Source organism: Antechinus flavipes, chromosome 4 (assembly GCF_016432865.1).
Source record: "Antechinus flavipes isolate AdamAnt ecotype Samford, QLD, Australia chromosome 4, AdamAnt_v2, whole genome shotgun sequence".
Classification (NCBI taxonomy): Eukaryota; Metazoa; Chordata; class Mammalia; order Dasyuromorphia; family Dasyuridae; genus Antechinus; species Antechinus flavipes.
Genome location: NC_067401.1, coordinates 380,409,640 through 380,435,260, shown reverse-complemented (window position 1 = coordinate 380,435,260; position 25,621 = coordinate 380,409,640). Strand labels below are relative to the sequence as shown.

The following is a 25,621-nucleotide window of genomic DNA, read 5'->3' as shown; positions in this document are numbered from 1 at the left end:
GTTTAATTCTGGCATAGTCATGTTGTGTGACCCAAGGCAAACAGCCTCTCAGAGGTTTATAAACTTTTCTAAGTCATGAAGAGTGTCAATCTGTACCGGGCGAGGGAAGCTCCTCGCTTGAGAAGTCCCCAATATCAAGAAAATCAGTGCCCCTATTTCTAATTATCTTCTTTTTATACAGTAGGTGTGCAGAGTACTCTGGAGAGTTTAGTGATTTGCAGACTGAAGAATTAGAAGGCCCGAGCTCAAATCCTGCCTGACGCTGGGTCGCAATATGAATTTGGATTCTTAAACGTTGCTTCGCTGGGAGCAACATCTTGGCAAATTATGCAGCATCTTCCTAAAGCGGCTTTTTCTTTCCCATCCTGCGAAAGCCCTGGCTCAAAGTACAGCTAAAGCTCAAAGCTCAGCTAGCGGGGTAAACCAAGCCAAATAGCGCCAGATTCTGATTGGCCGGCTCCTTTCCGAGAAAGAGCCAATGGAATGAGAGCCGAATCCCGGAGAACCAATCACAGTACTCTTCGCCACGATCCGCTGCGGGAGGGGAAGAGGAGGGGGTGGAGGAAGAGTTGTTGGTCTGGCTTCACGCCTGATGCAGCCTCAATTTAAATGAGGCGGTGTGAATGTCTGGAGGCTCTGAGCATCTTCCCTGTCACCTGTCTCCTTGTGGTCAGACCTTGAGACCTCGCGGGGGCGAGCAGCATGGGCGCCGCTCTGCTCCTCTGGGGCTTGTTGGCTCTCCTCACACCCGGCATCTGCGGTGAGTAAGGAAGGCGTGGGTAAGGCTTCGAGGCGCTAGCCAGCACTACGGAGCACAAGAACTCGGTCTCGTCCTGAGCGCGCGTGCTCAGCCCCTGCTCTCTCTTTCCTCCTCCCCCTCACCAGGGGTTTCTCCACGTAGCCCTCCTCCTCCGTCCCATCCCCTCGCTCTCCGCTGGCTTCGCTAGTCCTTCTACTGGTCCCTGCAAAGATGGGACTGGGAGGCGCAGGTAGTGGCAGGCACGTGCCCTAAAGCCAGGGAGCTCTGCAACACCTGCTTAAGTGCCTTGGTCTCCAATAGCCTCGTAGGTCTCTTCCAGCCCAGCCCCCTCCCCTCGAATTTAGGGCTTAGTTTAGAGCTTAGAGCAGGGGAATTGGCAATCGGACATATTTGGGCTTTTTAGGGAAATCAACATTCATTTTGTGCCCGGCATTATTTCTGTGACTATACAGGCTTCTCGCAGCCCATTTTTCCTGTCCAATAAAAAGGAAGGAAACTGATTTCTTGCTCCTTATTTCTTGCTCCATATTATTATGAAGGAGTAAGTATTGGCCGCAGAATTTTGATCTTATCAAATACTGGAGTAAAGAGTGAAGAATGAAATTTTAAACCTCAAATATTTGGAACTGGAAATCAAAGAGCGTAGTTATCTCAGCATTGTACTTCTTTAATAGTAAAATGCGTACCTGATGGTCTCATCCATATTTGTGAAAATATTTCTGTTACTCTAATTCGAGTGAATCATAACAATTCAAGAATTTCTCAAGAAAGTGAAAATTATCTAATTTTGAGATAAGCATTGTTGTTTTAGTGTCACTCTTCTGGGACCCCATTTTCTTGGTAGAGATACTGGAGTGGTTTGCCATTCCGTTCTCCAGCTCATTTGACAGATGAGGAAACTAAAGCAAACATGATAAAGTGCCTTGCCCAAGATCAGGCAACTAGTAAGTCTCTGACGCCAAATTTGAACTCAGGAAGATTCATCTTCCTGACTCCTAGCAGGGGACTCAGTCCACTGAACCATCTAGCTAACCCTTTTGTAGTTAGGTAATAATAATTTGTTACATTATTTCACAAGAGTAGTAATAAGAGTTTACATGAAGATGGTATAACTTTGAAAATTTTGAGGAAATAAGTAGGGGAGATTGTGATCATAGAAATGGCAGGACTTAATTAAGCAAGCCACTTATTGAGATTTAGTATACTGTACTTGATTTGAAATGGAACTAATATTTGGTTCTGAATATTCTGCCTCCTATTTTTGTATTCTTTGCTGACATCTTCTCCCAAGCTTTAAATTTATGGGTTATTCCCCAAGGTTCTTAACTTTGCATATGTATTTACTCCCTTAGAGGACTTATCCAGACAAAGATAAAAAACAATGTTCATTCAGTAATATGCTTGGGATTTTACCTACCCTTTCTGTACAGATAAGGGTAGGTAACAAACATTTATTAAGTACCCACTATATGCCAAACACAGAGTACTGGGGATGACAAAAAAAAAGCCATACTACGGTCCTTTTAACCTCAAGTAGTTTCCAGTACAATAGGGTAGAGAATACAAAAACATCTATGTACTTACAAATTGTTTATTGTGTAAATAGGACATGATCTTAGAGGGAAAATATGAGGAGATGATTAAAAAGGGGCAAAGTTGGAATGAAGGAAAGTCTCAATTTTTTCCTCTATAAAACAGAGTCTGGATTAGATGATTCCTTGCAGTCCTTAATGTTCTGTGAATTTGAAATTATACCATGGCAGTAAATATTTAAGAGATATTATATATGTATGATATATGTATAATATGTGTTGTGTGTGTGTGTGTGTTTGTTTCTGGGAGCCACTGTGGGTTTCTTTATTTCCTCTTCCCCAATAATCCAATGAGTAAATTGGATCCAAAAAATCCAAAGTAAACATCCAGGAAACAGTGTCACAAAAGGCAACAGGTGAGCTGAGTCATATAAATAGAAAAGAAGAGGGACAGTATAGTCACTTTGCCTTGCCTGGTTGATTTAACTACATGCCAAGGAGAAGCCACCAATCTCCAACAAGTGAACAGCTTGAAAAATTTATGAAGGTTATAGAAATAGAATGAATATAAATCTGGTTCCCAATAATGAAACTTTACTTAGATATGGACTTTTTCTCCCTTCCTGTAAAAGGGGCAAATTGAAAAAGGAAATTGCACAAGTGTGATCTCAGGTATTCATACTGGTCAATAAAAGTATTTCTGGTCTTAGTCTATTGCCCTTAATACTTTCAGATTTGTTTGGTGGGTGGTGGTGTGGAAAGGAGGGGAAAGGTTTACATTTTTTTATTCAAATATATTGCTGTTCTAGAAGAGTTTCACAAATACTTCAGCAAAGCATATAGTAACTAGGTGCTTTCCTTCTCAGGTCACTGTCAGATTCGGTCAAACCAATGATTACTATTATTTTATGACAAGTTTTTTTCAAGACTTGTCCTTTTTGAGTTTGGGTTCTTCTAAGAAGTGCCCGAGAGAATGATTTCTTCTTGCTTTTAACACATCTTAACCGCATATACAAGTTTGCTAATTTGTTTCCAAGGTCTAGTGACCTAGTCAGACAGGCCACTGGTGTTCAAAACAATTGCTTTTACTATGGCACATTTGAACATACATTTGAACTTCCATATGGGTTAAACATGTGCTCTTCTTCTGAACATATTTCCATATTCATCATGCTGCATAAGAAAAATCAGATCAAAAGGTGAAAGGAAAAAAAAAAAAACAAGCACACAAGAAAAAAAAGTTGAAAATATTATGTTTTGATCCACATTCAGTCTCCATAGTTTTCTCTCTGGATGTGGATGGCTCTTTCCATCACATCTATTGAAAATGCCTTGAATCACCTCATTGTTGAAAAGAGCCACGTCCATCACAGTTAATCATCCTCACATGTAGTTGCTGTGTAGTGTTCTCTTGGTTTTACTCACTTCACTTAGCATCAGTTCATATAAGTTTTTCCAGGATTTGTTGAAATCAGCCCTGCTCATCATTTTGTATAGAACAATAATATTCCATTTACATTCATACCATCACTTTATTCAGCCATTCCCCAACTAATGGGCATCCACTCAGTTTCTAGTTTCTTGCCACTACAAAGAGGGCTGCTTACAAACATTTTTGCATATGTAGGTCCTTTTCCCTTTTTTTCCTTCCCAGTTTTTTCCCACATCTCCTCCAACAGTTATCAATATCTATAATGTGGGAATAATAATGTGGGACATGTGGGACACTAATGCATTGCTGGTGAAATTGTGAAATGATCTAGACATTCTGGAGAGTAATTTGGAACTATGACCTATCAAACCATGCTATCACACCGTGCATATCCTTTGATCCAGCATTGCTACTTCTGGATCTGTAGCCCAAGGAAATTATAAAAAAGGGAATTTTCCTAGGATTGTTGAGAAGCTTCCATGATATAATATTAGTAAAGGACTTACCACAATGCCTGGTATATAATGAGTACTTAATAAAAGATGTTTTTCTTCTCTCATTCCTTCCTTCCTGACACCTTATGTCTAAAACATGCAAAAAGAGGGAGAAGGGAGGAAGATTCACAGAAAAAAGATATAAGCAAGACTCTGTCCCCAGAAAGAGAGTAGTAATAACTTGGGCAATGGTCTTTAAACTTTATTCAGAAGGATAAGGGGGTCATTAGGAAGATGGATGAGAAGCTTCCTTAAAAGTTGATACACCCAGATTCAGCCAAGCTCTTATCATTTTTCCTCACCTTGATTCCAGAACAGCTCAAACACAGTATTGAATTTTATAAGGAAATGGTGGATGGTGGTGTGTGATTTAGGTGTGACTAGTTTCTCACTCCTAATATCGTATGAAGGGAAAGATACTGGGGAAAGGATAGTAAGGCAGGCAGGGGACATAGAAGCTCCCAGAAAAGGACAAGGTAAGGAGAGAAGAGATGGAACGAATGTTAAACAGTAGGAATATGTTTAGAGGAAAGAAAACTTGCTGAAAACGAGTCTTATGGATATCAGGGAAAAAAATGTATACTGCCATACATGGTTTAGGTTTTATTTCATTACCTAAAGGCACCAAAAACTACTTTTTTGTTAACTTAGTAGCTATCAACAGATTTTTGCTGGGGTCTCACCGGAGTCTCTGTAATAACTATAAAGTAACATAGTCTTGGCACAAAATAAATATCAATAAATGTTCGTTGACTCCCTTTGCTCAATGAGCTTTTAGCTTAATAATTCTATTAAAGACACAGTCTGCCTGTGATACATCATAGGAGCTCAAATAAAGCAATATTGAAAGGAAATTCATTATGGAAATACCAAGTTTATGGGACTTTTTTCCTTTTCAGAAGTCACATTGCTAGTTTAGAAACCTACTTCTAAACTTTGGTTCAGAGCACTCTGGAGCCAAGCTTGAGCCTGCCTCAGTTACATTAACACTTGAAAGTTTACATACTTCATACTTTTTCTCATTTGATCTTCACAGTAACCTTATAAAAATAGATGCCCCAAGTATTGTTATCCTCATTTTAAAGCTAAGAAAATAAAGCCCATGAACATGCTTATGATCACAAAGTAAATGCCAGAGACATGATTCAAACCCTCTATTTTCCTGACGTCAAGCACATCACTCTTCTCTACTTTACCAAATTGCATAGTAATTATATAGATTTATAGATATTCATATAGCAGCACATGTTCCTTCAATAGGTTCTATTCCCAAATATTCCCTTGAATCTCTCAGTTTGCCTTAAAAATTTTTATATAGATTTCTTCACATTGTTTTCTAGGATGATGGTTGCCTAGGTAAATTTTTCTTCATAGCAAATTCTCATTCCAGAACTTAAAGTTACTAAAGTTATAAAGCAGGAAGCTTAGTCTTCCAATGTGAAGAAGCTAACAAGCATTATTGTATATTGTCTTGGTCTCTAGATCAATGTCTCTCCCCACCAAGGTTAAATTTTGCAATACCAAAATATAACTCCAAATCTGTGTTTAACATTGGAGATGCTTTGACTTTTGAATGCCTCCCTGGATACATGTCAAAAATGTTTCAAATCACCTGCCTGAAGAACGCAACATGGTCCAGTGTAGATGACAGCATATGTAAACGTAAGTAATCACAGATATGATACATCTATCAACTCATATAGATGAGTTAAAATTTTCAAATTGTTAATGTATGTTTTATTTGTGTTTCCCCAAAGTCCTTAGACCAGTGCATATGTGAAAATGAAAACTTCAGTAAGTAGGATCATGTTATGTTGCTCAGAGATTTATTAGGCTTCAAGAATGAGACTGAGCTGATAAGTTATTATCCCATTCAATTGTTTGAGTTTCTGAATCAAAAGGTTCAGTTTTTGCCTAGTTAAAGATGAAGACTGAGCGGGGCATTGAATTGCTTAGAGCTCTTTGATTGGAGATAAATATTCCTTTCTTGTCCACATGCCCCTCTTCCCAAGGTAAGGGAAGTCCCAAATTGACTTTTGGCTTGTTCTCTGTTAAGGAGAAAGATACTTTATGGGAACAAGATAGTTTTACCTTATGATTATTGAAGCTACAATTATGGAAGACAGCTTTTTGAATGTTCCCTTGCTCTGGGCATGAGAAATTCAACAAGCTCAATGTGGGAATGATATGGTCTATCTGGTTTTAAGTAACATTTTAAAGAATGGTTTAGCTGTTAACTAAGTAGATTTTGTCAAAATGATAAAAACTTTATGGCAGTCAGGTGTATGGGCTGGCTGGTAATTTAACAATGTTCAGGCTGGAACTTTATTTATATAGAAACAAAGACATTTCCAGCCCCAAATCATTTTTCTTTCTTATAGGCAAATCATGTAGGACTCCTGCAGAGCTCCTCAATGGAAAGGTGCAAATAATAAACACCCTGTTTGGTTCAACAATTAAATATTCTTGTGATGACGGGTGAGTTTTTAGTCAATATCTATTGTAAGTATAGGAATTAGGAAAAAAAGGCAAAGGCCCTGTCCCTTAGTCTTGGGGGCATGAACTATTGGCATCTAAAAATGTAGAAAAGGAAATAAATGATTTAAAACTTTCTCTAACCCTTTCCTGCCAAGACAACTCCTCTACATCTTCTAGTTCAAGGTTAACCTTTTTTGTATCACAGATTCTTTTGGTAGCCTGATAAAGCCTTTGCACCCCTTCTCAGAATAATGTTTTCTAAATGCATAAAACCAAATACAAAGGAAACCAATTATATTAAGTTACAGTTATAAAAAAATTTTAACAAGTCCACAAACCCCTCCTGCTATAGAAGGCAGAAAATACACCATATGTTAGGCTACAGGCCTAAGGTGATCTGACATTTATTTATCACTTAAGAAGTGATCTGATCATTTGGTACTTTCCTTATTTTTTCTTAATATTTTTATTTTTCCCAGTTACATATAAAACAAAGTAGTTAGAAATGTCTTAGCTGCCTCTAACAATCTTGAGCTTTTGATCCTTCTTTGGATTGACTCTGTTTTTTATTATTTTATTTTATTTTATTTTCAATTAACAAACTTATATTTGTCCTCCTACTTCCATCTATTCCACTAGAAAAGGAAAAGAAAAAGAAAACTCTTGCAACAAATATATATAGTCAAGCAAAACAAATTTTTTCATTGGGGCATGCCTAAAATATATGTATCATTCAATATAGTGAATATGTGATTTCTAGGTGGATAACATTATTCATCACCAGTCCTCTGGAATTATGTTTATCATTGTATTAATCAGAGATCTTATAATTTTTAAGCTATTCAGTTTTACAGTGTTCTTGTCTTTATGTAAATCGTTCTCCTGATTCTGCTTACTTCATTCTTCATCGGTTCATACAAGCCTTTCCTGGTTTCTTTGAAACCATCCTTTTTGTCATTTTGTATGACACAGTGGTTTTATACTATATTCACATATCATAATTTATTCAGCCATTCCCCTGCTGATGGGTACCTCCTGATATCCTAATTCATTGTCACCACAGAAAGTTGTTTTAAATATTTTTGTGCATAAAGTATTTTCCTTCTTTTTTATTGTCTTTGGGATGTAGGCCCAGTAATTATATTCTTGAATCAAAAGGTATAAGGCACAATTTTGTTGGACTAGTTTTTATAAGATCTTTTCTCATATTATAATCTTTCAGAACTGGAGACTAGTTCTATTCTACATTGTGATCTCAGTAGGGAAATTGTATATTTATAATGAGTGTTATCTTGGCTTGGAGTAATCATTTCACATATACTTTCTAGATATCAACTTATTGGCCACTCATCCAACCAGTGCATCATCTCAGAAAATACTGTCATTTGGGAGAATGAAGCACCTCTATGTGAATGTGAGTAAAAATAACATCCATAGAGTTTGTTTCATTATATTTGGTTTTTTTCTGCATGGGAATGAAAAATGATGTACAGAAATCAAAGTCTACTTACCATGAAGGCCTTGTTGTTCCCTGCCCCTGAGATACAGAGGTATGTTCTACTCAGGATGCTTCCTTTTTGCTTACTTATTTTCCACCCACAAGAAAGATCATAGGGCTAAATGAAAGCTCAAAAATCAGTCAATCAAATTATGTCAGCTTTATTCCATTCTGGAAGCATGACTTGTCTAGAAGGTGATCTGACATTTATTTATCACTTAAGAAGTGATCTGATCATTTGGTACTTTCCTTATTTTTACTTAATATTTTTATTTTTCCCAGTTACATATAAAACAATTTTTACATTTGTTTTTAAAAGTTTGAGTTCCATATTCTCTTTCTTCTTCCCCATTTTCCCATTAAGAAGGCAGATGTGAAATTATGTCAAACATTTACATAAAAATCATGCTGTGAAAGAAAACTTAGATCTCCTCCCCGCCCCCCCCCAAAAAAAACCCTTGAAGACAAATAAAGTAAAAAAAAAAATAGTATGCTTCAATCTGTATTCAGACACAATTAGTTTTTTCTCTCAGTATGGATATCATTTTTCATTATAGATCCTTTAGAATTGTTGTGGATTATTGTATTGCTGAGAATAACAAAATTATTCACAATTGATCATCCCACGATATTGCTATTACTTTGTACACAGTATATTTCACTTTGCTTGAGTTCATGGAGGATTTTCCAAGTTTTTCTGAGAGCATCCTGCTCATTATTTCCCACAGAATAATAATATTCCTTTATAATGACATACCACAGTTTATTCAGCCATTCCACTATTGAGGTTATTCATTCAATATTTGATTTCAATTTATGATACTGAGAAGAGAGCTATTATAATTATTTTTGTGTATATATAGGTCCTTTTCCTTTTTTAAAAAAAAGTCTTGGATTTTATGCCTAATAGTGGTATTGTTAGGTCAAAAGACAAGCAAGTTTTTATAGTTCTTTGAGCATAATTCATATCTTTTGATCATTTATCAACTGAGAAATTGCTCTTTTTTTTTTATAAATTTGACTACATTCCCTATACATTTGAGAAATAAGGCCTTCAGAGAAACTTGCTTCAAAATTCTTTTCACAATTATAATTGCTAATTGTATTTCTGCCCCATTTGCTCTATTTTTTCTCTCTCTCCTTTCACCCTGATAGCCCAAAAGTGTTTTCCTACTGACCACTCCCTCCCCTAACATGTCATCTCTTCTGTCATCTTCCCCTCTTCTCATATCCTTTTCCCCTCCTACTTTCCTGCAGGATAAGATAGATTTCTCTATCCATATTGAGTATGTATGTTATTTCCTTTTTAAGCCAATTCTGATGCAGGTTCACTTGTCTAGATATTCTAGATCCAGAGGGTTTTCTCTCTTGCATCCCTTTTCCCCTCCACTGTAAAAACTTTTTCTTGCCTCTTTTATGGCAGATAATTTATGACATTCCACCTCTCCCTTTTTCATTTTCCTAGTATATTCCTCTCTCATTCCTTAATTTTATTTTTTTTAGATATTTTCCCTTCATATTCAACTCACACATGCCATAATAATGAGAAAATTCTTATGAGTTACAAGTATCGTCCTCCCATATAGGATGTTAACATATAAATCTTATTAAGTCCCTTATGATACCCCTTTCCTGATTACCTCTTTATGCTTTTCCTGAGTCCTGTTTTTGAAAATTAAATTTTTCTATTCAATTTTGGTCTTTTCATCATGAATGCTTGAAAGTCCTCTATTTCACTGAATATTCACCTTTTCCCCTGAAGAATTATACTCAATTTTACTGGGTAGATGATTCTTGGTTGTAATGCTAGCTCCATTGCTCTTTGGAACTTCATATGCCAAGCCCTCTGAACCTTTAATGTAGAAGCTGCTAAATCTTGTATTATACTGACTATGGTTCTACTATATTTGAATTGTTTCTTCTTGACCTGGGAGTTCTGGAATTTGGCTATAATATTTCCTAGGAGTTTTCATTTGGAATATCAGGAAGTGATCAGTGGATCTTTCAGTTTCTATTTTACCTTCTGGATCTAGGATATCAAAAGTTTTCCTTGATTATTTCTTTTAAGATGATGTCTAGGCTCTTTTTTTTTTTTTTTTTGATTGTGGTTTTCAGAGAGACCAATAATTTTTAAATTATTTCTCTTGGATCTTTTTTCCAGGTCAATTTTTTTCCACTGAGATATTTCACATTGTCTTCTCTTTTTTTTTCATTTCTTTTGGTCTCATAAAATCATTAGCTTCTCTTTGCTCAAAAATAATTTTCAAGGAATCATTTTTCTCAGTGAGCTTTTATACCTCCTTTCCCATTTGACCAATTTTGCTTTTTAAGGCCTTCTTCTCCTCATTAGCTTTTGTATTTTCTTTTGTACCACTTTCTCTTACTAATTTTTTTCTCTCTTTCTTTTACTTGATTTTCAAAATCCTTTTGAGCTCTTCCATGGAGTTCTTATTTTTCTTGGAGACTTTGGTATAGGAGCTTTGACTTTATTATCTTTTTCTGAGTCAGGGTTTTGAACTTCCTTGTCACCATAGTAACTTTTTATAGTCAGAATCTTTTTTCTGTTGTCTGCACATTTTCCCAGCCTATTATTTTGCTTTTAACTCTTTGTTAAAGTAGAGCTGTGTTGATTCCTCGGTCTTACTAAAGAGATTTCCTTTGAGCTGAGGCCTCTGGAAGCTGCCTTTGCCCACAACCACTTCTGATTTCACAAGGCCCTCTCACTCTATTGACAAACCTTTCCTGCTGACCTTTGTTTTGATTGTCTGTGGGCTGAGAGATCTGCTAACTGCCAGTATTGCTACTAATTCAACAGCCCCTATTGTTCCTACTTTTCTGGGGAGGAGCGTGTGACTAGGGTTAGGATTGGGGCTATTCTGGTGTGACCTTTGGTGGCACTGCCCACTGGACTCCAGAGACTTTTCCTGTTGACTTTCCAAGTTTGTTTTTGGCTGGAAAATTGTTCCACTTTTTCTTTTTGTGTGTTCTGACTCTCTAAAACTTGTTTAGAGTCATTCTTTAAAAGAATTTGGAGGGGTTTGAGGGAGAACTTGGCAACTCCCTGTCTTTATTTCTCCATCTTGGCTCTCTGCCTCTCCTCCCCTGGTCTATTTGGTACTTTTCTAATGGGGAGGAGATAGACAGTGGCCAGCATGCTGTATATTTTAGGTAAAAATGTGAAAAGCAAAATGTGATAAAATTCAAGTTTTGTTTTCAAAGAGAAAAGATGAAATGCCCAAGAGAGTGCCATTTTCTATTCTCTCTCCAGCTATTCGTTGTGAGCTACCTCCTGCCATTCCCAATGGAAGATATAAAAGCACTAATGAATATTTTCAATATGGTATGGTAGTATCCTATGAATGTAATACTGGACCTAGAGGAGAAAAGCTATATGACCTGGTGGGTAATAAAACATTATACTGTACTAGCAAAGACAATAAAGTTGGAATCTGGAATAGTCCTCCACCTCAATGCATTACTCCAGCCAAGTGCCAGACCCCAGTAATTGCCAATGGAAGAAGAGTGGGGGGCTTCAAACGTATCTTCTCATTAAATGATGCTGTCCTATTCGAGTGTCATCCTGGCTTTACTATGAAGGGCAGCAAAATAGTGCAATGCCAGAGCAACAGCCAGTGGGAACCTGCATTGCCAGTGTGCTTCAAAGGTAAGTTTGCCAGAGCCTTTAGAAATTTGGGAAGGAGGTGAACTTCTTGGACTGGGAGATAGAGATAATTTTCAGGCCAGAAAGAATGAGAAGCAAGAAAGTCAAATGATTATATTTTCAGGAAATAGCTTAAAAATGAAAAGCTTTCCTAAATAATGTTGAGTAACAATAGCTGAATGTAGAGAAGAAATGGAAATCTAAATTGAGAAAGTCCTTTATTTCATTGAATATAGTATTAATATATAATTCATTATCTGTATAAATCTAGAGAGATCAATGGCAAATAAGCCAAAAGAACAGATAAAAAAAATTTGTTTTTCCCTCAGCAGAATTAATTCCCTGATAAAGTTTTTGTTCAAGAGAAAAATAATATAAGTTTGCATTTCCTGAGCTCACCTCAGGAGCTTTTGTATAAGTTTGCAGCTGAAATCAGATTTTGATTGAAAGGGACGCCCCAAATATGTCCTTTTTAAATGAAAACTCTTTCTGTTCATAAAACAGAATATGGCTATTTGGTAAAGACTTAGAAGGACTGTGAGAACAATTCAATACTCTTAGGACACTGGCTTTTTCCTTTTGGATATGAGAAATTTGAGCTTATAGACTGATGCTATTTCTCAAATATCAAGATAGAAAAAGCAAACCATTAAATGGATTAGAAACTTCTTAATGAATAATCAGGAGGACGAAGTGCCCCCAGTAGAACTTCAGGCCTAGACCAGTATGTTTTTCTTTCCTTTCATCCACCCAAAGACTTCATTTGGAGGAAGAGTATTCTTCTATAATAGCTAACAGCATCTTTTCTTCTTGCTTTTTCTTCAGGGTGTCTTCCACCTGAGAAGATCTCCCATGGTAACATCAGCAACACTAAGGACTCTTTTTCCTTTGGAGAAATTGTATCCTATGTTTGTGAGCCTGGCTATTTTCTCATTGGAACTGCTTTGATTAAGTGTATAGAGCCTGGGAAATGGAACTCCCAAACTCCTAAGTGTGAAGGTGCTTAGAACTAGATTATCTCTTGGGAATCTCTTCTTTTTGTTTCTTACTTGCTGGTCTCATCCCTTTCTTGTTCTTCTAGTGAAATCATGTGAAAACTTATTGGATCAACTTCCTAATGGCCATATTATTTCTCCTGATCCCCAAGCCTTGGATCAAAGGTTTCCTTTGTTTGTGATGTGGGGTGAGTGTAAGATTGCCTGAGTCCTGGATACCGTGCCTGCATGTAGCAGTTTGGGAGCTTTGCAAAGCAAGTAATGATGAAGATTCTTCCTCTTCTTTTCTTCCACTTTCTTTTCTGTCCTTGGGGGGGAAAATAACTTCTGTTGTCTGCTAACCACTATCTACTAACTTATTTTCAGTGGTAACTTTTCTTCAATGCTATCTGAAATGTATTGAAGACAAAAATCAATTATTTACCTAAACATACTTTGTTGTCAAGTCAAACTAGGAATTGTTCTGTCTGGTGTTACTGAGGGGACGTAAATTTAAGAATATATTAGAATAAATTACTCCTAATAGTGAAAATAAGTGGGCTTAAGTTGGAGCAGGAGAGTCATTGAAAATTGTACTTTAAGGTGTGTGGGGATCTTATTTTTAGCTGTTTGAAAGCTACTGCTCTTACATGGACATTGGGCCCTTGCTATTTGGTAGTGCTTTACAGTCAACAAAAAGCAAATGGAGATGGAAGATGGATCAATGATCATAAGACACTGTGACTCACTGGAATGATTTGCACTTCTGCTAGTTATTAAATTCATGACTTAATTTTTATTCTTTTCAACCTCTGTGTAGCCTTTGACACTATCCCCTACCCTGTTCTCCTTGATACTCTTTTCTAAGTTTTGTAACACTACTCTTCTGATTCTCTTTCTCTCTGTGTAGTAACTATTCTATCTCCCTTACTGGATTTCCTTCTGGATTACATCTACTCACTTTTCCCTTTGTCCATTATTTTGCATGGGATATTAAATCCTATGGATTCAAGTAACATCTCTGTGCAAATGACTTTCAGATCTATAGCCCAGTCTCTTACTTGATCCCCATTCTTCAATCTTTAGCTACCTATTGGACATCTCAAACTGACTGTTTGTTCTGTAGTTACCTAAAACTCAGTATGCCCCAAGCTGAACTCATTATCTTTTCCTGCATTCCTTCTTCTCTTCTCTGTCACTGCTAAGGGCACCAAGTTGCCAGTGATCCAGTCATCCAATCTACCTGTCATCCTCAATTCCTCACTTTCACTTCCCTCATAATTCAGTCTGTGGTCAAGTCTTGTTATTTATACCTTCCCAACATCTCTTATATCTGTGCCCTTTTCTCCTTTAACATCGACACTACCATAGTCCAGGCCCTTAGTGCCTCTTGCCTAGTCTGCTGTAATATCCTTTGGATTGGTCTCCTTTCCTCAAGTCTCTCTCCACTCCAGCTCATCCTTCATCCAGCATCTCTGAAGTTCAAGTCCTTGCTTGCTTGCTTGCACACTATCTCTCCCTCTCTCTCCCTCTTCCTCCCTCCCACCCTCTCTCTCTCTCTCTCTCTCTCTCTCTCTCTCTCTCTCTCTCTCTCTCTCTCTCTCTCTGTCTCTGTCTCTCTCTGTCTCTCTCTCTCTCTCTCTCTCTCTCTCTCTCTCTTTCTCTCTCCGTTTCTCTCTCTCTTTTTCTCTTCCCCCCCCCCTCTCCCTCCGTCTCTCTTTCATGTGTACACACACACACACACACACACACACACACACACACACACACAAAATAAACTCCAGTGGTTCTCTTTTACTTTTAGGATCCAATATAAAAAGTAAGGTCTTCTGTTTGGATTTTAAGGCTCTTCATTACTTATCACTCCACTCTGCCTTTCTAGTCTTTTTATACCTTGCGCCTACCATGATCCAGCAACATTGGTCTCCTTGCTATTTCTTGCACAAGACACACCATCTCCTCACTCAGAGCATTGCTTCTCTGGGAGACTGTTGCTTTCCATGCTGGAATGTCTCCCTCCTCACTTCTGCCTCCTAGTTTCTCTGATTTCCTCAAGACGGCTGAAATGCTACTTTCTGCCAGAAGCCCTTCCCAATCCCATTTAAGGCAAGTACCTTCCATTTGAGATCACTGTCAATTTACCTTGTGTCTTGTTTGCATATGGTCATCTGCTTGTTGTCTCTCCCAGTTCAGTTGTGAGTTTCTTGATGGGAAGGATTGATTTTACCTTGCTTTTGTATTTTCATTTCTTTCAGTAAGAGCTTGATCAATGTTTGTTGACTAACATACTGACAGAATTGAATTGAATACTGGAATTGGCAAATATATATGATTAAATGTTTTCTTTTCCAGCAGTGAAGACTCTTCTCTTTCATTGAGGTTTGTTCTTGTGATCTGTACATAATTCCCTTGTTCTCTAGGTTCTGGTTAAATGGCAGCTCTTCGAGTACATGTGTCCTAAGAGGAATGACAGTCTTGTGGAATAATAAGATTCCTGTCTGTGAACGTGAGTAGAAGCACAAATCAATCCTTGAGATTCTTTTCCTTGCTTTTGAGGGGCACATTTTTACTACATGCATATATGTCTCCTGTCAGTGTGTCACCCATTTATAATCTCATATATATATATATAATTTCAAATATAATATTTGACAAATAAATGTGTCACTCTTCATTTTTCAAACTAAGATTATTGTGGAAAAGTTGTCCTAATGTCAAGATACTTGAGTTGTCCTGTGTCAAAATACTGTAGCTGCTGCCTTTTATGTTACATAGATGGGGAAGCTCAGTTCCTTTACCTTTTATGTAACAATTACTCATGAAGCCAAAGGGAATCTGGCTGTAATCATTGATACTGAGAGTTCCCTGCAACTTTTACCTATTTGAGGAAAGGACTAAGATATATAGAGAAAACGGCAAACTACGGCTGTCTCCAGGGTGGGGGGAGCAGATAGACAGAGGATGTGAGGTTACTGTCAGTATGTGCTGGTCAGTTTATCTATTATTTCATAAGCAACTGCTTGACCTACTGATAGTAAATAAATGGAAATGACTTTAGATAATTTAGATTATTTTGTTTTTCATGGAATAACTTTTATTTGAAATTTAAAAAAATAAATTGCTGTCTCAAAGCAGTCTTGGAAATTCTTTCCTTAATTCTAACTTTCTGTGATAATGAGTTTTTTAAGAAACTACATTAAAGAGAAGGCCTTTGGCAGTTGAAAATTAATAATGCAAGGAAAAGAGGAAACAAGAAGAATCAGGAGAGATATGCAGACTAGAGCTTCTTCCTTAGGGGCCATATGACTTGCACTTAAACCTTAATTTACATTTTTACATTGATTAACATGAGTCATTATTTTATATTTAAAAATCTATAAATATTAAGACAGACGATAGAGATGTCAGTTTTCAGCACCAAGTAGGTTTCTTTTTGAGTAGCAAAATTTAGATTATGGCAAAACTTGAACTTGATACACTTAATTTATGTTCCTTGTTTGTCTTTAACCCCTTTAGGGATTCTTTGTGATTCCCCTCTTCCCATCAGCAATGGTAGATTTCCACCCCTTCCCTGGGATAAAAAAGTTCCCTATGGGACTACAATAAGATATAGCTGTTTCAAGTCATTCCGTATGATTGGAACCAAAAGTACTATTTGCACAAGTAAAAATCAAGTGAGTGGAGTCTGGAGTGAACCTGCCCCTCGGTGTGAAGCTTACAGTAGAACTACTCTTTGTCCTGAGCCAAAAGTCTTAGACAGACATCTAAAGTTGAGGTCCCGACCTCCATATCGACATGGTGACACCGTGATATTTGCCTGTGATACCAACTTTACATTAAAAGGCTACAGCACTCTCTGGTGCCAAGCAGATAACAGATGGGGACCATCACCAATGCCGACATGTGAGAGTGGTGAGTGAGAGAAAGAAATTGATGTGAATCACTTGGGGAAGAAGTTGAAGGAATGTTATTACTGATCAAGAGAGGAGTTTCTGTTCAGCCCCAATCCCAAATCACACTTTAGAGAAAGGGTGGGGGTAAAGGGAAAGGAGTTACACATCCATATTGAGGCATTACTTTTCCCCAATAAAAATGAAATGTAGTCAGTGTATGCAGGGAACCCGGTGTAATAGGGCCAGTGCATTTGGGGGGCAATCAAAAATAACTGGATTGATTATAAGACACTAAGTCCAAAATGGGGCTTGTACAAAATAATACATGATTTTCTGATCTTTCAGTCTGGGTCAATGTTGTAGCCAATGAGAATTTGATTTTAATTAATTAAATCTGCAGCTAGTTGTTAATGTCTAGCTTTATAGCTATGTCCCAGAGAACAATTTTCTGTGCCTAATTTCTGATGTCATTTTTTACCATGGTTCTACCATATCCACTAAATGTAGGTAGGAAGGTACCTAAAAGTTACACTAGTCCAATTCATCTCTGAACAAGGAGCCCTTTTTCAGTATACCTGCAGGTTATCCTCTAATCTTCACTTGAAAACCTCTAGTAAGAGTTAACTACTTTCTGACACACCTGTTCACTTTTGGATAACTTTTGGATTAGAAGGATTTTCTTTACATAAAGCCTGAATTTTGCCCCTCTGTAATTTTTGTCCCAAGGCATGTTCTTGTCAGCAGAGAAATTTGACTATATATAGGAGTCTGTTGTTTCCTAAGTTGCTCAAAGAAGGATAAAATTTACTTGGATTTTAGACAGCTAGACACCATAGTAGCTAGAACAAATCCTTTAATCAGGAAAATCTGACTTCAAATCCTGTCAGACATTTTACTAATTGGTGACTCTGTGAGTGTGTCACTTAATTGAGGTCTGTCCCTGGATACACAAGTGTAAAATGGGGATCATAACAGCAACACTTCTCAGGATCATTTGGAAGATAAAATTAAACAACATTTATAAAGTGCTTTCAACCCTTAAAATGTAATATAAATAGCTATTTTATTATTGTATTATCATGTATTTTAAAGATGGTTATAAAATAAAACAAGGGAAGTGATCTAACAAAAGTCTGGTATATAACATAATTTGTTTTCATTCTTCTATAGTATAGGTTCAAACAATAACTATTGATTGATCCTTGAAAAGCAACTTTGTGAATTAATTGCCATTTATCCAAAATTTCTTGCTGTTTTTAAGCATTCTTTGCTGAAATTCATTGTCATCTGACTATACAAACTAACAATTTTTATCTTGTGTGTATATGTATGTATATGTGTGCATATAGATTTTTCATTAGAATGTCCTTCACCTCCCATAATTCCTAATGGTCAGCCTAGAAATGGCCACAGTGGTCCAGTTGCTCCTGGCTTGTCTGTCACTTATAGCTGTGAACCTGGCTACATTCTTGTTGGAGAAAAGACCATTCACTGTTTGTCTTCAGGAGTCTGGAACACCACTGCTCCCAAGTGTGAAGGTATAAAATGGTCTGGTCCTATTTCTTGAATTTCATCTGTGGCATTACTTGCCATGTACTTAGTCTGTTACTTTCTTCTTCATTTAGAGGCACTGTGTGATCCTGTAATAAAATTCCCCAATGGACAGGTAGAGAAACCTTCACATCTACAGATTGGGGCAGTCATGACCTTTTCCTGTAATAAGGGGTGAGTGTGATGTTGTCTTGTGATTCAGAACACATGAATTGCATATGAACTGTGCTCACTGCAAAATGAATTCTTACAAAGACTTTTTTGGCTATTTTTTTGTATAATCTTTTCCACTGGTTGCCCATTCCAGCATCACTACCTTCTATAACTTTCTGCATCTACTGGTTCCTTTCCTGCAGCCTCTTAATGTCCAAGTCTTTCTCACATAGAACCTGTCATTCCTTCAACTCACTAACCTACATTTCTCTGATACTTCCACTTGCTTTTTCACTTTCTTCCTAACACCCTAAAGTCTGGCTTTGGAGTGATATAAATTGTGTCTCTTTAACCTTTTTTTTTTTTTTTTTTTGGGGGGGGGGGGCTGATGTAAACTGTGTCCACTTTGGGGGAAGGGTGTTTCTGACTCTCAAATCCTCTCAGCACGCTTCCCAGACAACTCCCAGATAAGTAATCTCATTCAATTGGAAATCTCGGCCTGGGGCTTAGTCAACATTCTCTATGGAATGGCTCAAACTGCTCCCCAGCTCCAGGTCAACACTGGCCTGATATAACCCAGGCCAAGTCAACCTCTCTTTGTAGATGTCCTAACAGGATTTTGTCCACTGATAAAGATATTTTCTTCTCAGTGCAAACTTATCTTTGCAATAATCCTCATAGGATCTTGCCTACTAGGAAAGCTGTCTTCTTAGCAATCTGTCTTCTTAGTGCAAATAAATCCCATTCTCTGCCACAAACCTTGTGCCTGTATTTATTGGGATTTTGTGAATTCTTTTGCAAAACCTGCAACCAGCCAAGGGGATCCCACTGATGTTAGGGGATCTCTTGCCCTCAATTCTTGTACCTCATCAAGATCTTGTCACTCAATTGCAATCATTCTCTCCATAGTGACCAGACGTGCTATTCACTTAAATCATTTCTTGGTTTTTCCTCTTCCTTGATCTCTGTGCTGCTTTCGGCACTGTTGGCCATCTTCTTCTCTAGTATAATCTCTTTTCTTTGGATTTCTAGGACATTGTTGTGTTCTTCCTTTCCTCCTATCCATACAACTGATGAGGTGTGAGAATTGAGGGTGAAAGACCTAATAGCAACGGGATCCCCTTGGCCAGTTGGCTAGGGAGCAGTTTGAGCCACTCACTAGAGGATGTTGACTATGCCCCAGGCCGAGATTTCCAACTGAATGATATTACATATCTGGGAGTTGTCTGGGAAAGGTGTGCCCCTCCCAGGGTTTGAGAGTCAGGAGCACCCTTCCCCCAAAGGGGACATAGTTTACATCAGAACCCCCCCCAAAGGTTAAAGGGCACACAGTTTACATTTCCCCTCCCTCAAGCAGGGCCCCCAAATTCATTTGGGACAATGGAGGAAGGTCTCATCTTCTGTAGTTGCTTCAAGCTGACAAGGGTTGTAAAACTGTCACTATGTTCACTGGGGGTTCAGGTCAGGAGGGGAAGTTCGAGATCTGAAGATAGCAGCAGCCCAGACCAGGAGATGCAGAGCGTCCTATGATCTTCTGGCTGCAGAAGTAGTTAGAAGTTCACTTGGAGCCTGCAGGAAACCAATCTCAGCGGCAGATTAAAAGTGGGGTAGCCTCCAGGGTGGGAATGGTGACATTTGGGAATGGGGCCTTTGCCAAAAATGCATCAGGTCCCCTCTGTGGGCTGCCTTAATGATTCTGATGGTCCACCCAACAATCCTGAATGCCCTACTGCCCGCGGAGCTCCCTAGCTGAAAGGCTCAGGAGTTAACTATTGGCAGGGGCCATAGAATGACATCAAAAAAAGCCGGAGAGAATGCTAGGAGCAAAGTTCTCATGGTGAGAAAGGAAGGAAGGAGATTATAGTGAGAAGGATACAGACAATTTCACCCTTCTTTCTCCAGAGTTTTTTTCAGGGATCTTGTGGAAGAGAAACTTCAGGGCCTCTATGGATTCACAAGAATATTCTAAGATATCTGAGAAGTGAAAGCTGGACTATTTGTCACTCTGCAAGGAGCTAAGCAGGCTTAGGCGAGGTATGATCTCTTTTAGCAAGTGCCTTGATACCTCCCAAGCCTTCTCAGACCTGCAGGGAAAAGCTTCTACTCAGTTAGCAAAAGTGTCAGTAAAGATTAAAAGCACCTTGAAATCAGTCTCTCCTGGGTAGGTGCCCTTTCTCTGAACAGGCTTCAGGAGAGGGGGAGATTTAACAGCTCTTTCAGGATTTACTTGGGCATAAACTGGGCAGGCTTGGCAGACCTGCCTGATTGTTTCTCCCAGGTAGTGACCAGTAAAAATGCATTTCAATGAAACCTCTCTGCGTCTGTGGACAGCTTGTGTTAATTGTAGAATTTCTCCTGTATATTTAATAGGAGAAGTCTTTGCTGTCAAAAATCCTCTTTCTTTCCATATAGCCCCGTAAGCATGCAAAATATGAAAAGCATATTTGGAGTCAATATAGATGTTCACTCTCATTCCCTTCCCCATTCCAAAGCTTTGATCAGGGCAATGAGTTCTGCTTTCTGGGCAGAAGTCCCAGCGGGCAGTGGCTTAGCCTCCAGGGTACTATTCAGGGTCACCACAAAATAACTTGCCTTTCCCCATTTTCAAGAAAGCTCGACCCATCTGTAAACTACTCCCCATCTGGGTTGTCAAGGGGAATGTCTTTTAAGTCAGGTCGGCTGCAGTAGACAGAATCTAAAGCTTCCTCACAAGTATGATTGATGTCTCCTGACTGAGTGTTGTCAGGGAGCAGGATGGCAGGGTTAAGAGTGTGACCCAACTGGAGAGTCAGTTCAGGGGTCTCCAGAGAAGAGCCTGTTATCTAGTAAGCCTCCTACTACCAACCCACTGCTGCCCTTTGGTTTTTAAAAGGTTCTAGTGACTTAGGGTAAATTTTGAGGCTTCTCTAAGGCACAAGAGCCATTCTAGGGAAACTGAGTCCAGTTCCTTTGAGAAATAGATAATCAGTCTGGGATTGCCCAGGGTGTGGCCCTACTTTTCAGGACTGAGATCAAAATAAGATTGCAGTTAAGTGTCTCTGAATCGCTTAACTCTGTAGGTAAAAGTTTGTGCTTAAGAAATTTTTCAATTTCTTAAGGATTTCAGATTTCAGAGGAAATATGGGAGGGCTTTGAGAGCTGCACAAAAAGACCATCTGGAGGTCTGAGAAGAGAAAATTGGGTCCCCAATTTCACCATTAAATCACGCCTCAATAAGGGAGCAGGATGGGAGGGAATAAGAAGAAATGATCATCAAGCTGGCAAGACAGAGGAAAAGTCTCAAAACAGTTCTTAAATTCCCCTGCAATCCCCATTCAATGGGGGGAGGGTAAGTGAGACAAGAGTGCCAGGAGGAAGGAGAAGTCCCCAGAACAAAAATTAATTCAATGGTCTTACTGGCCACATCCAGGTGTCTGGCTGTCGGTATTGGGCTGTCATGGTGGAGCAAGAAGGAGCTTGACCAAGCCCCAAACTCCTGCCAGAGGGCAGGGCTTGGGGGGCAGCTTGTCTTCTGTAGGCAGTCTCTCCTCCGGTGTCCCTCCTGGTTGAAACCTCTGTGGTTCCCAGAAATGTCAGCAGCCAAAAGTATGTACTGTTCTCCATATCTGCATTTTTTTTCCTCTGCTGCAGTTTGATCCTTATCATTAAGGACTCCAACAGCTGTTTCTAGCAGCTGAGAGGGAAAAATTTGAGGGCCCAAATCTGGCTTCTGCAGCTTCCTCAGTATTTTTGGGGCAGATTGTTTAATAATAATATTTCCCCAGGACAGATCAAGGAAGGTATTGGCCTTGGACACCTCAAAAAGTTGGGTGGGGTCCTCAGAATAATGGCCTCAGAGTAATTCCTTGGTCTGGGAGAGATTTGACATTGAAAGAAGCACCTCTGCTCTGAGTGTCTCTCCCTGAGAATCTGCTGCTTCTCCTAGGGGCAGAGGTTAAAATCAGTATCCTGAGGAGGAGAAAAAGGTATCCCGTTCCTTATATCAAAGGGATTGAGGAGTGGGGGCTGGGAAGTCTCAGGACCTGGTTCAAGTAAGGGGAATAGAGTTAAAGAAATATTGTCGGACATAAGGTCCTGTTCTGGAAGCCCTGATAGGGACTGCATAGAAGTGCAGAGGAAGGATCCTGTGTCCCTAGAGGAGCAGGAAGGGAGGGAGTTTGATTTCCCTCCAATAAATGTAAGCAGCATCTTGCAGTGCTGTTTTAATTTAAGCTTTTTAGTTTTGAGATCTTTTAAACTGAATTTGTCTCTGTTTTTTTAAGAGACTGCCTAAGAAAGACTCCTTAGAGATAGAGACAGAGGTAGATTGTCCCATTTTGCCTTAGATTTCCCCAATTCTATGGTGCCTTGTTCTCCTAGGTGTCCCTAGGGAGAGAAAGAGAGAGAGATGACAAAATATTCCCCGATTAGGGGACTTTTTGTCAGAACGCAGGAATTTCAGCCTGAGCATCCCTAGACAGAGAATTCTGCTGAGCATGGAGCTCCAACAATTCAAATCTTCCCAGGTATTTGCATATCCTAGCTATAGAATAGACAAGAGAAGGCTTACCTCTTCAGCCAGAATTTCAGGGATCCCTATACCAGGCCACCAAAAGATAAGGTACAAGAATGAGGGTAAGAGATCCCCTCTGGTCGATGTCGCAGACTCTTTATGAAAGAATTCACAAAACCGAAGTTTGTGGCAAAGGGGGACTTATCTACACTAAGAAGACAGTTTTCTTAATGGGCAAGGGCCTGTCAGGACTATTACAAAGATGGGTTGACAAACCTTTGGTTATATCTGGCCAGTGTTAGCCTGGAGCTGGGGAGCAATTTGAGCCACTTAATAGAGGAGGTTGACTATGCCCTAGGCCAAGATTTCCAATTGAATGAGATTACTTATCTGGGAGTTGTCTGGGAAAGGTGTGCCCCCTCCCAGCGTTTGAGATTCAGGAATACCCCCCCCCAAGAGGACACAGTTTACATCAGGGCCCCCCCCCAAAAAGGTTAAAGGGGACACAATTTACATCACAACTACTCTTCTATCACCATTGATTATCACATCCAATTTCTGTGGATGTAACTCAGTGGTCTGTTCTGGTCCTTCTCATTTCTCTTTATGTTCTCTTAGTGTCCTCTTTATATAGATGACTCCTACATCAAGATAGTCAGCCTTAATCTCTCTTCTAAGATTTAGTTACTCAACATATCCCAAATCTACCTCTTTTCCAAACTTCCCTTACCAGACTCCAGTGGCTTCTTATTATCCTGAGAACTAAATAGAAATCCTTTTGTTCAGCACTTAAAGATCTTCACAGTTTGGCTACTTCCCTCCTTTCCAGGTTTCTTATACTTCACTTTCAACTTCTTACTATGTGATGTGATCATATTCGCTTAATTGCTACTGCTCTTACATAAAGCCCCATCTCCCATTTCCTTACCTTTGTGCTGGTACAAACTACACCTTTAACTTATAAAATCAAATTCTCATGTTCCTCCCTTTCCCTTAAAAGCATCCAGAATTCTCTGCAACTTTGCTGCTTGAATATGTGGTTTCCTTTAAGATTCAGTTCAAGTGCTACCTTCTTCATGAAGCTTTCCTTTGCCCTCCTACTCACTGCAAATATTGGGGAATCGCTTCCCACAATTACTTCATATTAATTTTGCACATTTTATGCGTATATGTGTTGTGTTACCCCACTCCATTAGTATATAAGCTCCATAAGAGCAGGGACTTTTCCCACTTCTGTCTGTGTATTGCCAAAGCTTAGCACAGTTACTGGCATATAAAAAGCACTAAATAAGTATTTGTTGATTATCTGAATATTGGCCATCCTGACATGAAAAAATAGACAAGAAAAAAGATTCTTTCTAATAATTTACTTGGATTGGGACAGCTTGCATTCTAATTGGAAGGGGCTTTTGTGGTCCTTTAAGTGCTTGTTTGTGTAAATCTGAAAGAGACAAACTGATGGTTATTATGGATAACTCTGTCTCTAGGTACCATTTACAGGGCCAAGCTTCTAGTCAGTGTGTGCTTGCCAAGGAGGGCGTTGTTTGGACTAAGATTCCAATCTGCATAAGTGAGTATGGTAATAACTCTAATTTTAGGTTTTGCTTTAAACTGGAAGAGACATCATAAGACATCTAGTCCAATGTGTATTTGGATGAGAATGTCATGTACAGTATAATCATCAAATGACCATGGAGAATTTGACCCATTTTGCTTTTGGATATTTCTAATTTCCAGGAATTATTTCCTTAAGCCTACATCTAATAAATTTATTTGTGAATTTTCCAAATTAAAAAAAAAAGAAAGAAAAAACATACATATAGTTGCAGTATTTTTTTTGTGATAAGCAAGCATAGGGGTAACCAAAATGATGGTTCATTATTTGTGCTATCCATATATTGACATCATCTTCTTTATTTCATGCACTTGCCTTCTTGCTTCCTTATTTCCTACACCTATTTCAGGGGAAATTTTCTAGGCTGCTAATGTACCTGGTGTCTCTTCCACATTTGAATTTATTAACAAGAAAAGATATATGAGTGTGTTTTTTTCCTATTTGTTTTTTTTTCTCCTATGTATCTCCTCTGTCTCGCCTTTCATTTTTTTCATTATCTTTCTAACACATGTTCTTCCTTTCCTCTTTTTCTCCATTTCTTTTTCATAAGAAGGGAACAGATTTTTTTAAGCTGTTCCTCAAGGGAGTATGATATTACTCCCTTGGTCATCAGTTTGTTTTGGAAAAGCCAGGATATTAAACATGATGTATATCTCACTCAAGTTCAATGAATACCTTTCTGAAAAATCCCATTTTTATCTTAGGGTCTTTTTAGTGACAATTGACTTTTATTTACCGCACTATTTCATACCAAATGAAATAATTTATTCTTAAAGATAAACTTTAGATGCTTTAAGACTAATATAAAATTGTTCTATGCAAGTCTACTTAATAAAAGCATATCTTTCAGGGGGAAGCCTATTGTGATTTAGTATTTTAAGATAAAAATTCAGAGTATAGAGATAAATGTATGTTATATAGAAAATGTATATTCATTTTATTAATGAATATCAGAGATATATATGGTCAATGTGCTTAAAGATTGTCAGTTTTATCTTTAAGCATATGTAAAAGATCTAATAAAAAAATCTAAAGCAAAACTATTATTTATTATTATTATTTTATTATTTATTATTAGTACACATTTA

At 38.3% G+C, this 25,621-nt stretch overlaps 1 protein-coding gene across 1 annotated transcript in view; it reads left to right on the top strand.

The window, feature by feature from the left end:
• Positions 1-619: 619 nt before the first annotated feature.
• LOC127562612 (complement receptor type 1-like) overlaps positions 620-25,621 on the top strand; it is a 52,487-nt gene continuing 27,485 nt past the window's right edge. The window contains 13 exon segments of the mRNA XM_051998469.1: positions 620-760; positions 5,701-5,880; positions 6,600-6,696; positions 8,025-8,110; positions 11,463-11,858; positions 12,681-12,854; positions 12,937-12,990; positions 12,993-13,038; positions 15,250-15,335; positions 16,346-16,741; positions 18,072-18,260; positions 18,348-18,447; positions 24,406-24,488. Coding sequence (XP_051854429.1) covers positions 703-760; positions 5,701-5,880; positions 6,600-6,696; positions 8,025-8,110; positions 11,463-11,858; positions 12,681-12,854; positions 12,937-12,990; positions 12,993-13,038; positions 15,250-15,335; positions 16,346-16,741; positions 18,072-18,260; positions 18,348-18,447; positions 24,406-24,488 — 1,945 coding nt within the window. The 5' untranslated portion in view covers positions 620-702.